The sequence below is a fragment of the Citrus sinensis genome, chromosome 7 (genome assembly GCF_022201045.2).
Source record: "Citrus sinensis cultivar Valencia sweet orange chromosome 7, DVS_A1.0, whole genome shotgun sequence".
Classification (NCBI taxonomy): Eukaryota; Viridiplantae; Streptophyta; class Magnoliopsida; order Sapindales; family Rutaceae; genus Citrus; species Citrus sinensis.
Genome location: NC_068562.1, coordinates 11,151,284 through 11,166,754, shown reverse-complemented (window position 1 = coordinate 11,166,754; position 15,471 = coordinate 11,151,284). Strand labels below are relative to the sequence as shown.

General features: G+C 33.8%; 2 protein-coding genes across 2 annotated transcripts; both read right to left on the bottom strand.

Moving 5' to 3' along the window:
- Window positions 1–1,089: 1,089 nt before the first annotated feature.
- LOC127898782 (probable disease resistance protein At4g14610) lies at window positions 1,090–2,782 on the bottom strand. The gene is given in 3 exon segments (XM_052431270.1): window positions 1,090–2,295; window positions 2,298–2,561; window positions 2,708–2,782. Coding segments are annotated over 3 exon segments (864 nt in total). The 3' UTR covers window positions 1,090–1,770.
- Window positions 2,783–5,637: 2,855 nt separating this feature from the next.
- Window positions 5,638–10,750, bottom strand: LOC102613107 (uncharacterized). The gene is made up of 9 exons (XM_006465310.4): window positions 10,529–10,750; window positions 9,001–9,192; window positions 8,213–8,280; window positions 7,145–7,204; window positions 6,771–7,004; window positions 6,623–6,685; window positions 6,288–6,356; window positions 6,133–6,178; window positions 5,638–6,030 (listed from the first exon to the last, which is right to left on the bottom strand). The coding sequence occupies exons 1-9, from the start codon at window positions 10,536–10,538 to the stop codon at window positions 5,960–5,962; spliced, it is 813 nt and encodes a 270-aa protein (XP_006465373.2). The 5' UTR covers window positions 10,539–10,750; the 3' UTR covers window positions 5,638–5,959.
- Between the last annotated feature and the right edge of the window lie 4,721 nt (window positions 10,751–15,471).

Sequence of the window (15,471 nt, the reverse complement as noted above, 5' to 3'; positions counted from 1 at the left end):
GGTTGATTACTTTCTTGGTGTAGAAGTTTGCTATACAGTTGATGGCATGCATTTATCACAAACTAAATACATCAAGAATTTGTTGAGTAAAGCTTCAATGCAAGACTGCAAAGGATATGAGACTCCTTTAAGCACTGGTTTTAAACTTGAAAGAGCAGTCAGAGGGCATTTGGGACGAGTTTGAAGATGCTACACTATATAGAAGTATAATTGGTGGTCTTCAATATTTAATCCTCACAAGGCCCGATATTGCCTATGCAGTCTACAAACTCAATCAATATCTTAGTGCTCCCACTCTTCAGCACTGGTTAGCATGCAAAAAGGTTCTTAGATACCTTCAATCCACTCTCACTTATGGTCTACATTTTCAACAAGACAGAAACCTTGAAGCTACTGGCTTAACAGGTTACTCTGATGTTGATTGGGCTTGTTACACTGATGACAGGAAGTCTATTGGAGCATACTGCATTTACCTTGGCAACAATCTAATATCTTGGTCTTCCAAAAAGCAAGCAATTGTAGCTAAATCCAATACTGAAAGTGAATGCAGAGCATTATCCTCTACAAGTTCAGAACTGTCATGGTTACAATCATTACTTTCAGAACTTAATGTTGTTAAACTTCCTACTCTAGTTCTTTGGTGTGATAACCAAAGTGCAGGAGATCTTACTTGTAATCCTATTTTCCATTCTAGGTCCAAACATATTGAACTTGATGTGCATTATATCAGAGATAAGGTACTTAGAAAGGAACTGGAGATCAGATACATCCCTACTGAGGAACAAGTTGCTGATGCTCTTACAAAACCTCTTTCTTATCCTAAATTCAATTATTTCCGTTCCAAGCTCAATGTCATTAATAGACCATTGAGCTTGAAGGGGGATATTAAGGAAGCCCATGTAAGCAGCATGATTAGCAAAGTAGAGGATTCCAGTACATGCAGTGTACATATTGATGATGTAGAAGCCAGCTGGCATTCAATAGTTATATAGTAGCTAAAGCATATGCTGATTAGTTTATTAATAGTTAGTTATAGTCAGTAGTTAAATTGTAGTCTGTTGGAATATTCTAGTCCGTGTATTTGCTCTGTATAAATACCAGACTTGAGCACATTTTGTGCGTGTTGAATGAAATATGATTAGCTAGAAACTTCTCAGATCTAGTTTTAATTCTCTCTCAAGACACTTGTTTTAACAGGGTCGTTTTGCTGACTCCCCATGTACCGTACAAGCCAATAATTCTTACTTTCGTATTGATTCTTGACCAACAACTGTTTGCCCAACAGCGAAATCAACCGCTGGATCTTCTGGTAGCAGCTCAGCAACGTCGTTGATGTCCCCTCTTTCATTCTTAAATCCATAACATCTTGCTTTAACTCCACTCTTTTCCCGAACTTGTAGCTTGACATCAAGTCCTTAGAACAGAAGCCTCCGAGATATAATCTATCGAGGTTGTTGTTCAGCAACCCTAACCCTGTTCAACAGATCGTACCTTAATTAAATCAATTTGTTGAATTCAGACTGCAAGCCATCAATATTACTTTCAAGACCCCATATATATTTTGCTTGTCCACCAACAAATTATAGAATTGGACCATAGAAGTCTGATGATAAGAAGCTTGAGATGATGTTACCTATTGTTGTAAAGATTTCAAGAAAACAAGTGAAATTAACAACACAGCGAGAAGCGTCCTAATCAAGTTTGCATAACAGTGAGCAACATTTATGTGAAGAGGAAGGTGAGTGACACATGCATTCCCCCAGCAAACTATCATAACTGAACTTCAAAAGCGAAAACACCTCTTCCATACCTGAGAATTATCTTAATTGCATGTTCCCATTCTTCAATGCTACTTATGCTCCGCATGGCTCGACCTACTGTTTTAAGGGCCAGCGGCAAACAGCAACACTCTTCGGCCATGGTTTTGGCTAGCTCAGGAATATCAGGATGACTGTCAAGAACGTATCTTCCGACCGCCTCCTCAAATAATCTCCAGGCTTCCTCGTCTCGCAGAGGCGACGCGTTTAACATGGTAGCTTCCATTTGTCCGCACACCACACGAGAATTGGTTGTGAAGACTATTTTGGACCCAAGATGTAGATATTGAAGAGGGACACCCAATTTATTTAAATTAATATGCTCCCATATATCATCCAATAGTAATACGAATCTCTTTCTGCTTAAAATGCCAGCGATGTCCAAAGCCTTGTCTTCAAAACTGTTTTCCTGCCATGATTTTGTTGACAAGCCAATCTTTTTTCCAATATCGGCTTGAATCTTCTTCAGGTTTGCTCTCTAGACACAATCGCCCAAATAACAACATCAAAATTATGCTGCTGAGCCCGGAAGCCTTTAATGACTTGTTTCAACAGGGTAGTTTTCCCAACACCTCCTGTACCATACAAGCCAATAATTCCCCGATTCCGTTCTTGATCAGTGACAAATCTCCAAACTCTGTCAAGTAATAATTCTTGCCTAATAACTGTTCGCTCAACAGGTAATTCAACCGCTGGATCTTCTGATACCTCCTCATAAACTTCTTTGTTTGCTTCTCTCTCTTTCTTCAGTTTGATCGCTTTTCATTCAACTTCTCCGCTTCTTTCCCGAGGTTGTAGCTTGAAATCAAGTCCTCGGAACAGAAGCCTCCAAGACACAGTCTATCAATCTGTAGATCTCCTTCTTGTTTCAGCTTCGCGACTTCAGTTACCTTGTTGTCCACCCTTTTAAACCAAAGTTTCACTCTGACCGTCCGTCTGGTTCGAGGTTGTTGTTCAGCAGCCATTCTTTTGTGGCAATCAAATTCTCCTTTTCAGTCTCCAAGTCTTCAAGATTAGCTTTGAGACCCCATATATATTTTGCTTCTCGACGAACGTAATTGAAAGCTGAACGAAGTGAGTCAGGTGATAAGAAGCTTCAGATACTGCTGCCCATTTTTGTTAAAAGACTATGCATGCGTCACCTATGCGAAGGAAGAAAATGGGAGTAGATTTGGTATGAGCTAAGAGTCCAATGCTACTGGCTTGGTATTTGTGCGGGTGATACAGGTAGTTGACTAGTTGTGTCAATGGTGGAAAGAGGAGGGTACACGATCACCTCACTTATTGTCGTACAAATTCGGTTAATTTACAAGAAGAGTGTTTCGGTGGGCAAGGTCAGGCTACTTATGGTGCGATTTCGAGTTTGGCGAGTTTTGGGAGCTCCGTTTTGGAGTCTATAACCCCCAATAGGGGCTTGCCATGCGTGAAGTCATGCAGTCGAACAACTTTCTAATTTACAATATTACAATATAGTATATATATTAAAATTTGGAAAATTCAATACACATTTTTGGATGGAGAGAAAATGTGAAATGATATGGGTAACATTAACATGATCAATTCATTATAAGTATAAATATCATGAGAATCACCTAAATGAGTTCTATTATAATTAAAATTAATTTTTATATAGATATATATTCAGGAGCCCCGGATTGGAACAGCATCTGAGAAGGAATTTGAGTCCGTTGGATTTATGTATAACTGTCGACATCTTCTACCATTTGGCTCATGTCACTCACCACCATACTTCTTAAATTTGAATTGATGATCATGCAATTGAGTAATTATTCGAGATGTATTATTGATATTGAATCATGAATTATATTTGTTAGTTGCAACAACACAGAGGCCGACCTAGAAACTTAATTTTTCGGGGTAAAATTATAACAAAAATTAATAATTTATAAAACTAATCCAATATCAAATTTTTGTTTTATAAATTTGCGCCCACTTAAATAAATTTTTTATAAAAAAATTAATATGAAAATATAGGTTTTTGTTTGTTGAGCAAGATCAATTGTCCACACTAGCGTTCGTGTAGATCAGCCCTTGTTGGTAAATGTTAATTATTACAAAAATAAAAGAGCGCCTTTAATTTTATGGTCTACTCAAACGTGCGTATATAGTTCAAGAAATGGTCTCAAAAGCTTTTCTTAAGCTATTATGTTTTCTTGGCTCCATGGTAAATTAAATTAGTAACCAAAAACTAATTTTAGGGTGTTGTAATCAATAAAAATTAAAAAAAAATTAGAAATTAGTGTGAGTATTAAATAAAATTATTTTAATATTACTAATATGTTTGTAACGATGATGTCCTAGATTTTTTTTTTTTTTAGGTCAACTCGGTCATTGATAAGGCAAGGCATGTTATTTAATTTTGAAAAGATTGCTTCACTTTTTACAAATCACTGATCGACTGAACGTACAGCAATGATGTTAGGTGCAATTTCATGTGCGAACCCTAGAAAATCCACCCACCAAAACTCAAACAAAAATGAATTGCTTTTTACTTCATCTTGCTAGGTGGTGGAAGCATCTCAACTTCGGCTTCAATGTCTAGTTGGTTGGAAAATGGCGTGGCCGGTCTTGGCCAATCCCAGGCCGAGGCCTTAAAAACCCTGCCCAACTTTGGGATTAATCTATGGCCAGATTGTAAAATGATCAGCTGTGTAGAAACATATTTGTACGAATTGAGTAGTGGGTGAATAAAGAAATCAGTTTGGGTTCATAAAAAGTAACCTCCAGTTAAATTGAAAAAAATTTTAAGAGTGGCGCACTACTGGCACCTCTCTATGACTCCTGCAAAAACCCCCTTCTTATCTATTTTTTTAAATTTAAATTTACCCTTAATTAAATACAAATTCTTAGTGTTTTCTCTCACTACAAAAATTATTCACATTCTTCCATTAACTTAAAAGTAGTTACCAATATCAAAAAATGATAATATAAAACAAATGGGAGATCGTAGGTATTTCTTTTGCATCTACTGTAAGTAGCGATACCTCCCATTTAGATATTTCTTTTTTTTTTTTGCAAAATTTTTTACTTGTCTATGAAAAAAAAAAAACTAATAAAAAGCCTACTAATCCTTAATTTTGCGTATTCCTTCCTACGATTTTATCTATTTGAGCATTGCAATAGGAATAAGGAAGTCGGGAGTTAGGGGTCATGATGATTCAATGAGAAGGATTTCCATGACTTTCTCTAAAATTGAGTTTTGACACTTGTACAAATGGAGTTAATTGCCATAATTTTATTGATCAATCGAAGATTTTCTCATTTAGCATTAAAGATCATTAAAATTGTGCTTGTTTGATGTGTTTTAACATTTTAAGAAAATAAATAAAGAAACCGTATTGGGGCTTGCTTTTAAAAGAAACTAGCAACAACGAAGATAATTGTACAGAAACTCAAATACATTAGAGAATAGAGATGGGAATTTGTAACTTTAAATTGAGATATAAATTTGTTACTTTGAAAGAGCCGATGATGCAAGGAGGCACTGAGTTACTGTGGTATAAGATTGTAGAGATAGAGAGAGAAAGGGAGATAGAGTGAGAAAGATAAAAATTATTTAATAAAAAATTAAAATATATCTTCAAAAATACACTTCAAAACGGTTTTACGAGGATTTCAAAGGGGTGCCAATAGAACCAGTCACTTTTTGAAATTTGGGCTCCGGACCGAGCCGGGCTTTTTATGTAAGCCCAAGTTTGGGCTCGTCGAAATGTCACCTAGTGAGGTTGAAGCCATGCTCTCAGTTTGTGATACAGCAAACATAAAAGGCTTAATCAAAGAAAAGTCACTGCTCCAAAGGGAAGTAAAACTGACAGCACATAAATAATTATCTCCAAATCTCGATGCATGTGGCTGATAAGTACATCACCGTTGAGATTTGAAACGATGAAAATGCACAAGGGAAAAAAATTAAAGAATGTCCGCAAGATTTCTCAGGGATTTCTGAAGTTACATTTTCATCTTATTCCCATAACCAGTTCTGAAACTCCAATATTTTTCCATCACTAACACAATCCGTCTCCGTTCACAGATGCCAAAGTCATTTGCTTTTGGAAGTACAATCACTGATTAGCATGGTGCTCAGACGAGGAATAGGATTAAAGAAGAATGAAACAAATCTTCTACTGAAGCAGCTTTATCCCGGGAAAAGAAGGGAGAATTACGATGAGAGGATCACCATACCCGATAGGATCTGTTGGTTTCAACAAATAACCAGCCAAATGAGAACATAAAAACTAAACTATACAAAAGAGAAAACCAACATTGTCAGATTGGTGAAAATGACCCGACTTACCACCATCCTTTCTTAGGATCTTGATTACCTCCCCAGCTATATCGGACTGGAGAAGGAATGGGAGAAATAATTGGATTAGGAATCTTGTCACAAAAGATAAAAAAAATACTACAAAAAGCAGGCAGAAGAAGAGGTAATTATAATTTACACCAAACCTCAATTGGGATTTCACCACCAAGTTGTTCAATATAGCAAAGCACTTGGCCCTCCCTCACTGTCTGCTTCTGTAGAGCAACAAGGCAGACATTATCAACAGAGATTTGATAGAGTTTTTCAGAAGGGTAAGAACATCACTCGAAAGAGAAGAGGAAAAATAAATTCAAAAACCCAAAAGAAGAAAACAGAAATGACTGTTCAGAGAGCAATCCATCATTACAAGACGTTAACCATGTCTAAGAATATGCCTTACGATGAGTTCAAAGCATTTTCCAACCTCTACCAGAGCACAATTCCCTGCAAATGTCCATTTCTGCGGAATAAAGAAACATACCTCTTTACATGATGGTGGTGCACGCTTCCCCTTTATGGTTCGAGATCTCCTGAAATATCCTACCTGAACCATTTGCTGTTTTAGCTACCTTATCCCAGAGTACAAGGAAAGTATAACCATAGAAGCACGAAAAAATTGGTTCTCTCACCTTTGGAGACTCAAGTATAACCAAGCCTTCATCAGCAGCTTTATCTAGCAATGTCTGAATTCCTCCTGACGAAGACACAGGTTTTGTAATAGCTAAAGATGGAGTAGGAACAGACCCATTTGAGTCTGGTCTATCAGCAGGTTTATTTACAGTGACAGGAGCAGGACTTGACGGAAGCAGTGGACTGCTGGCCCCAGCTATGTCCCTTGTCACATACAGCCGAAAGCCATCAAGCTAACAAAACATGAAACAGATTTAGAATGCATAGAACACAGTTCTTACCTTTCGTTAACCAATAAAACCTGAAGAGTAATTCAGCTAATAAAGCAATCTACAAACTCACGTAATAAGCATAAGAGAATTTATGTGCTTACTTTCAATTCAAATTCAGCAACTGAAGTTGTATTGCATATGTCTGTTACCAGAGATTCCACCTGCAGCACAAATTTTAAGTGAAATTTAAATTTCAAGCTCTAAACATAGGATAATTGTTCACGCATAACCAAGATGCCTGCATGCAAGCGCATCCATGTTACAGCAAAATAATTCTTAAGACAATTTATGGCTGCCGATCCTGGTGGATGGCGAGAAGCAGGCAGCTTCACATCATGAATGAAACTCCAAAAGTATGGGCTGCGGAAAATTACAATGGCATAAATGTATCTCACTAAGTATGGACTCATTCCTCATCTTTGCTATTTTTGAAGAAAAAAATTAAAAAGGAATTAATGTATCTGGTTTTCTATCAAGCTTTGATACCTTTTAGCCAGGGCAACAGGATCTGCATCTAAGTAAAATAATTGGCTTTTTAGTTATTTGTTTAGACTTGGCATTGTAGTGCATATTTGGATGCCTTATTTTAGAACCAATCAAAGCTGGTAGTTGTCCAATATGAAAGAGATAGATGCAATATTCTTATTTAGGGAAGATCTATGATAACTATGAAAGAGAATTAGGGAGTTACTTAATGACAGCAAAATAAATATGACATCCTAAGGATAAATTACAAAAGTCATCAATGCAAAGTTATGGAGCACAAATAAGAATAGCTATTTCAGTCATGGACAGTCTGTGAAATATAAAAGAATAGTGAACATTTCCCTGATGTAGGCATTGATTCACCTGTGTCATTACCAGGAAAAATTTGGTATTCAAATTATTTCTCTTTTCCTTATCTGTCATTTTCTTGATGGTGTTGAAATGAGAATAAATGAAACATGTGTGCATTACTTCACGCAACAAACTAATCCCTACATTACTTCATACAGCAGATTTGTCTCTAAACTTGCATGCATAAGATTGATTGCAAATTAAATCAATCTACAGATAAACGAAATATCTGTCGCAACAAATTTTCAGAGAACAAGGTTGTAGTATTACTCACACCACACACACTTTAGATACAGTGAGATAAACAAATAGATAATACTTGAAGTACTCACCTCAGATGAGTCTGGAATAAGTTGGGTTGACTTCATATCTTCATGACCATCCCTTGCATTTCTAGTAGCTACAATGTTGGCAATTTAAACATAAGATTTTCATTTTTCTCATCAATGCACTGGAGAGCTTCTTCATATCATACGTAATACATGCATGCCACATAAATATGATTGTTGCACCGGTGACACCAAGAAGATATATAATCAAAGGAGAAAATATCCGCTAAAAGGGAAAGTCGGCAAGCAAAAATGTATACCAATATTTCACTTGCAAAATATTGTCAAATATAAAATCAACTAACTAAACATACTACATTAGTTAAAAAAGCCCTTAAAATTTGAGTAATGTGGAGAAAGCAAAAGCTCTTAAACAGAGGCTTATTAAACATGTTTTGAACGTTAAAACTTCTCAAGACCTCCAATGAATGGTTAACACTTGATGCAAGTGGGTGAATCCATCCTATCCACATTGAACGAACTAATACCTATAAACATGGACTAATTCTTTTGAGAGTTTTCAATTCAAAAATATGAAAAAGAAATGATGGATCCTTAAAGAGTGCAAATATATATTAGGATGAGGCTCTTTAACATTAAAATGAATTTTGGTAGGAATCTATAATAGAACTAATTGTTTGTATTTCTATATTATTGACACACAGTGTGAAAAAAACACACATAAAGTAGATTAAGAAAAGTTCTTTTTATTTAGTATAATAACATATAAATAAAATATAGAGGATGCCAAAGAAGTTTAAACAGAGTATGATTTCACAAGGAACACTTACACTCAGCTTCTGAAGACTGACCACAAAATACAGTGAATGCTTTCTCTAATGGTTGTGACATTGCCAAACCTGCATATTGAAAAGGTTTCCGCCCCATCCATTTTCTTACATCACTCCGTGGTTGCAAATCACCAACTCTGGCCCTACCAAGATTGCCCTTTGGGATTTTAATATTAGAAGCACCCAAGCTGTCTGAAATAAAAAGAAAATAAGTAAAACCTAAAAATAAAAAAGACACATATGATTCAGTACATAATGCCACATATGATCTTTTGTATGCTATAGTTGGATTCCAACTGTTTTGTTATGCTTCAATTCAATAGCTACAATAGATATCACGTCAAACTAATAAAAACAAAAGATTTTAATTTTAAAATAAATAACTTACAACCTTACACTTGCATTTTTTAATCAGTTTTCCTTTTATAAGAACTCTGAAATGGGATTAGTTACCAGATAATTATTACGCATTTAATTATGATAGTAACAGAAATTATTATCATAATGACTAAATGGAATGAACACATGGTATAAAGACTAACAAAATGTAGCTTATATGTGTCTCACAGCACCACTAGGAAATGTACCTAGAGAATGCAAGTCAACAAAAGACCAATTCTCAACATTTTACATGTCAATATGTACTGGCATAATCAGAAGTTCATAACAATTTGGAATTCCTAAGGAGTCCATGTCACACAAAAATTAATGGAAATGCCCCATCGGTCCTCTGCTACAGAGCCTATAAAAACATGGCTGAATCTAATGATATTGACCAACAACCACATATCATCCTAAAATGTTAATTCACTAATATTATAAGAGCTGAAAACACATGAATTTGAGGAAAGAGCTTAATGCATATTAGGAGCAACTTCCCTCCTTCAATGCTTCAAAATTAAAATCACAAACTAACCCCAACACTAAAATGCAATTAAACATTTTTCTATCATAAAAACATGGCTATTAGTTACCCCAGAAAGCACTGCCTTTCAAACCTGACTCTTCATTGTTTTTCAACACATAATTCAGTATCTAAGCTGAATGAAAATGAGTTTTCACCTATCATATAATCAACAGGAGACCTGGGTAGTGCACACCCATCCATACTGTTGCAAATTTATGGACTCTAAGCTTGTCGCTTAAAAACATAAGTTTTTGAAACTTACATAACATGACAACATAAACGCCAAAAGAAGTAAAAAGTAGATGACTAGAAATAGATTCACTTCCCATTTTCAACTAATTCCCAACCAAAATTTAGAACAGAAGAAACAACAAACAGTGAAGCTGATGAAAAGTTAAGCAAAAGCAGCATTTATCATGCTCGAATGAATTAAACAATCTTGGGTTCACCCATCAAAACAATTAACGGACAAAACCAAGAAACCAATATGTCAACAAAACAAAAACTAAATTAACCAAAAACCCATTTCACTATATGCATAGATTATAAGTAAGCAGTCAAAATTTCAACTAAACATACAATAAGAACATAATATCAACAGCAAGAGAGAACAAAACTCACATGAAGCCATTGATTCTCAGACAAACTCTGTTGTAAACTGAGACAAAAACCAAAACCCACAACAATAAAAGCTGATAAAAGAGAAAAAAAAAATTTGGAATGAAGTTAAGTTTGTGTGTGTTGTGTTGCTGTTGGGTTTTGGTTGTCAGACGTTAAACCCCATGTAAGTGCTAACCGTTGAACACGGGGCATCAGAGTTCAGGGACACCCGTTACAAAAAGCTTTAAAATACCCGTAAAAGCCTCAACAGATAATGCCAATATTGTATGAAGCATATGCGGCTGTAACTCTGATTACCTGGCCCAAGCCCAGTGGCTTGGTCTTTTATTTTTCAATTTTTTGCTTTTGTCTTTTTCTTGTTTTGTGATTTTTAATTTGAATTTGGATTAGATTTGCTTTTAATACATTTGGTTTTTTTAAAAACATAAATGGATTGGATTTTTATAATACTTATTTAATTTTTTTTAAAGGTCTTAGCATCCACCTCTTTAGGATTCGAACTTAAATAACCAGTAAAAAAGACGGGTTGAAAACCACTTGGCTAAGCACCTAAAAGTAATTAAATATTTTTATTTATAAATTTATATTATTTTTTCTTTATTTTAAAAAAGTAAATGGTTTAGATATTTTTAATACTTATTTAAATTTTTTAAAACATCAATAGATGGATTATTTTGTGAATATTGCTACACATCCCAAATTTTTTATCTAACAAACTTATCCCAAATGATGTGGTATTACAATTATTTAGTGAGATAATACAATTACTTCACTTGGATATTGTAAAGAATCGCTAAATACTCAATTGATGACACCATCATTTGGGATCAAATTTGGGATAAAAAATTTAAAATGTCTATCATTACTCTTATTTTTTAGCCTTCATCTCTTTAGGATTCGAACTTGATAACCAAAAAAAAAAAAATTGAAAACCACTAAGTCAAGCCCATACGAGTGATTAAATATTTTATTTTATGAATTTATATTAATCAATTCTTTTTTAATAATAGTAGTACTATAATTGTTTGAGTGATGCTTACTAAGACATGAAAAAAAAAAAAAAAGTTTCTCGAATGCTCATATTTTGTACCCACATGATACAAATAGAGATGACCAACAAGCAGAGCCCCTATTAAATGAAGGCCCACTAGGACCCGTGGGACCCGTGAGAGAGTGACCCACGGCTGCTGGAATTAAAGGGGGGAGAGAGAGAGTGAACCATGCGTTTTGTGCTAGATTTAGAGGTCCGAGGGGAGAAAGAGAGAGTGACTCGTGACCCACAACTGTTGGATTTGGAGGGGAAATAGAGTGAGAGCTGTCGACGGAGCATGGTGAGGAAGAATCGGAGATTGGTCGCTTGGTGAGATTAGTGGCATGAGCCGTGAGGGAGAGCGAGAGAGGGTGTGTTGTGAACGTTGCGTGTGTGTTGCAAATGGTGTTGCACAGTTCTTTCAATCAAACCCTATAAGATCCTAACAAAATCATGCCAAAATCTTGATTCACCAAGCCTTTTAATTAAGTTAAAAGCTTCTGTTTGTTATCTTCTGCAATGCAAGAAGCATCATCAAGTCTGCAACTCCAAGTTGCTATAAGTATTGTCAGTTATTGAACTATGCAGTGAAGGGCATTATTGTACTTTTGATAACAGAGCAAACAGCAGTCTAACACTGATACACAATCAGGGGTGCTATATGTCAATATATGCATACATTCTCTGCAAGTGTAATAAGGGCAAACCTCAGGAGAGGTTTCCAAAAATTACCCCTTTTTTAAGCCCATGTACGTTTTTTTAGTTCTATGTGCCTTTAGTCAAATTTAATATAATTAAAAGTTCAAAACTCAAGTTTATATTCAATAATAATAAACTAATATTAGTAAAATAATGTAATACTAACTACTAGGTTAGACCCTATGATATTAATATTCTTTTTTAATACTTAACAATAACAACAATAATAATAAATTTTTCTTAAGAGTTAACTTAGTTATTACCTTAGAATTATATAGAGTTGAAAATCATAGTTCATAATAATATTAATGCATACATTTATAAAATTATGATATCTGTAATTTTCTTTATTAAAATCATGATATTATCTATTCATTTAATAAATTATAAATATAAAATAGTTAGAGTATTTTTTTGAACTAAGAATTAAATGAATTTAAAAAACTTACGCAAATAAAAATATTAAAAGATTCAAATTTAATATTAAAAGATTCAAATTTAAGTTATTTGTAAAAATCATAAAATTTTATTTTTATTTTCATTAAAAATTTTTAATTTAATATACTTTGGCCCACATGTGACTGACAACCCATGAGTCACGTGCTAACCCACCAGTGAAATATAATTATTGCAGGCCTTTTCACTTGCCAAGGTTTAGCTCATCTCTAATCGTTTTATGTTTTTAAGGTTCACTTGCCTAAAATTGTCAGTCCAGCCCAACCTACATGCATGTTGTGTCATGCCACTTGTCCTACCAAAACGTGCTTGTATCGTACCGTGTTGTATGGAAAAATATTGTGCCACATGCCGCCTAACCCGTTGGCCATCTCTAGGTACAAAATTGAAAATATTAAAAAACAATAGATCAAGATTAATATAATTTAGTCATAATTAATTATTCATAGTTCTTTTCTATCCTTAATTTTTTTTCCTTTAATCTTGGGAATCTTGGTAATGATAGAATCGAAGATGTTCTAGAAGCTAGTTTATCCTCGTTGGGTTCTCAATCCAAGATCAATCAACAATACTAAAGTTATTTTTTTTTTCAATTTGTAAGCATGGTGACAACTACATTTTCTGCTTAGAGCAAGTTCGAGTTCCTAATACTACTTTTAGAAAGTTTTTCTATCTAAATTAATTAGTATCATGTTAATTTTTAAAAAGAAAGATGGATAGAGAAGTCGATAAACCCAAATCATTTTTTCAATCAACTATTTATCTTAAGATTCGAACTTACTCTAAGCCCATGTTTGGTTGGAAAAAATGGTAGGAGAGGAGATGAATGGAAAGGAAAGAAGGGGAGAGAAAATGAGTGAAAAATAGGGTCAGATTTATTTTTATTATTTGGTTAGACATAAAATTCATTTTGTTCCCTTTATTTCTTTCCCCTTCTTGTTTCCTCTCTTCTCCTTACCTTTTATACTATGTTTACTTGCTGGAGTGGGAGTGAGAAATATGGATTCCTCCTACTGCAATGTTTACGTACTCATTTAAGGAGGGTGGTGGGATTCAAACTCCATGGGTTCCACTCATATTTTGAGTACAAAGTAGGATTCCCACTCTCATGGGCAAATCCATTCCGGCCCCTTCTTTTTAACCCTTCCCTTATTATGTATATTAAAGTAAAATAATGTTATATTTATTTAAAAATAATAATATCATATATATTTAAATAACATTAACATATTATTTAATAATATTACATTTATTAAAAATAATAACATTAAACTTTTTAAATATAATATTATTATATTTAATTAAAAATAATAATTTACATTGATTCTAAATTAAAATTACTTATAAATAATATTATTATATTCATAGAGAATTAATGATATTATTATGTACTTTTTTGTTTGAAAATAATATAATATTATTTATTTAATTTTAATAGTATTTATTTATTTAATATTAATAATTAACAATAGTAAATAGTTTATTCTAAGAAAATATTTATTTTGTACTATATTACTAACAATAATGTTTCATTTGCATTGCTCTTATTAACAATTTTTAATTTACATAATTAAAATTAATAAAAAATTATGATTTACATAATTAAAAATATTAATAATTATTATCAATTCATATAATTAAAACTAATAATAAAATAAATAGTTTATTTTATAAATATATTTTTTATTTATTTCGTAATTAAAAACTACAATTCTTTAAATAAAGGTAAAACTATAATTTAAAATAATTCACTCCTAATTCAAGACAAAATAAACATATAATGGGATTATGATTCATATTTCACACTCTCGTTCCAGTATAAGTAAATAACATACTCTCACTCCCACTCCACTCTCTTAATTCGAGAATTTCCACTCGTCAAGATTCTCAATCCAACTAAAAAATAATCACTACTTTATTTCTTTCAAACATGCCAAAGACCTTAGCACTAAGTAACTTATATCTTCATTTCCCTTGCTAACATTTTAAGTATATAAAATAAGAAATCCCCATTTAAATATCCATTCAATATGTGTAACAGTTAAATTTGTCAGAGACGGATCTACCCCTACTCTTGCTAGAGAAGGGGGGCTATCGGCAGTTTACATTTTATTAATGGATAATTTTTTGTTACCTCCCCTGAGGTTATGTATATTCTCAATTTGATAAAAGATATGACTAACTTTACCGACACTTCCCTTTTGCGTTTGAAAAATGGTGGTCTGGGTGTGGTTCATGGCAAATTCATAAAATCAAAACAGAGCTGCTATATACCCCGGGTCAAACCCCGAGTCAAGCCCCAAATATTGCAAAAAACGACATTGTTTTACTTTGATCCTTTTCTTTTAATTTCAGCTGGGCAACACGTGTGTGAGCATTCCCTATGAAACCGAACGATGTCGCTCTGCTTCAATTCATTTCAAACCAAACGACATCGTGAGCACATGCTTTGTCCTTCCATTTGCTTTCAACTACAACACTCCATGAGCATGTTCAATACAAGCAGACTAGCTACCAGTGCTCGCTTTGGTGTGAGTTTTTTTTTATTAGGTTTGGATTCAATAAATAAATAATGAGTCAAATCAGTTTGATTTAATCCAATCGACTAGTTATTGAATGCAAATACATTTCTTCTTCTGAAACCAGATAGTCAAGAACAAAATGAGCTAGTGAAAATTCAGGTAGAGGCTGTGACTGGAGCCTGAGAAGTGGTTTAGGTGAAGATTCACACCCTCGGAATTCCACAAAAACCTGAAAA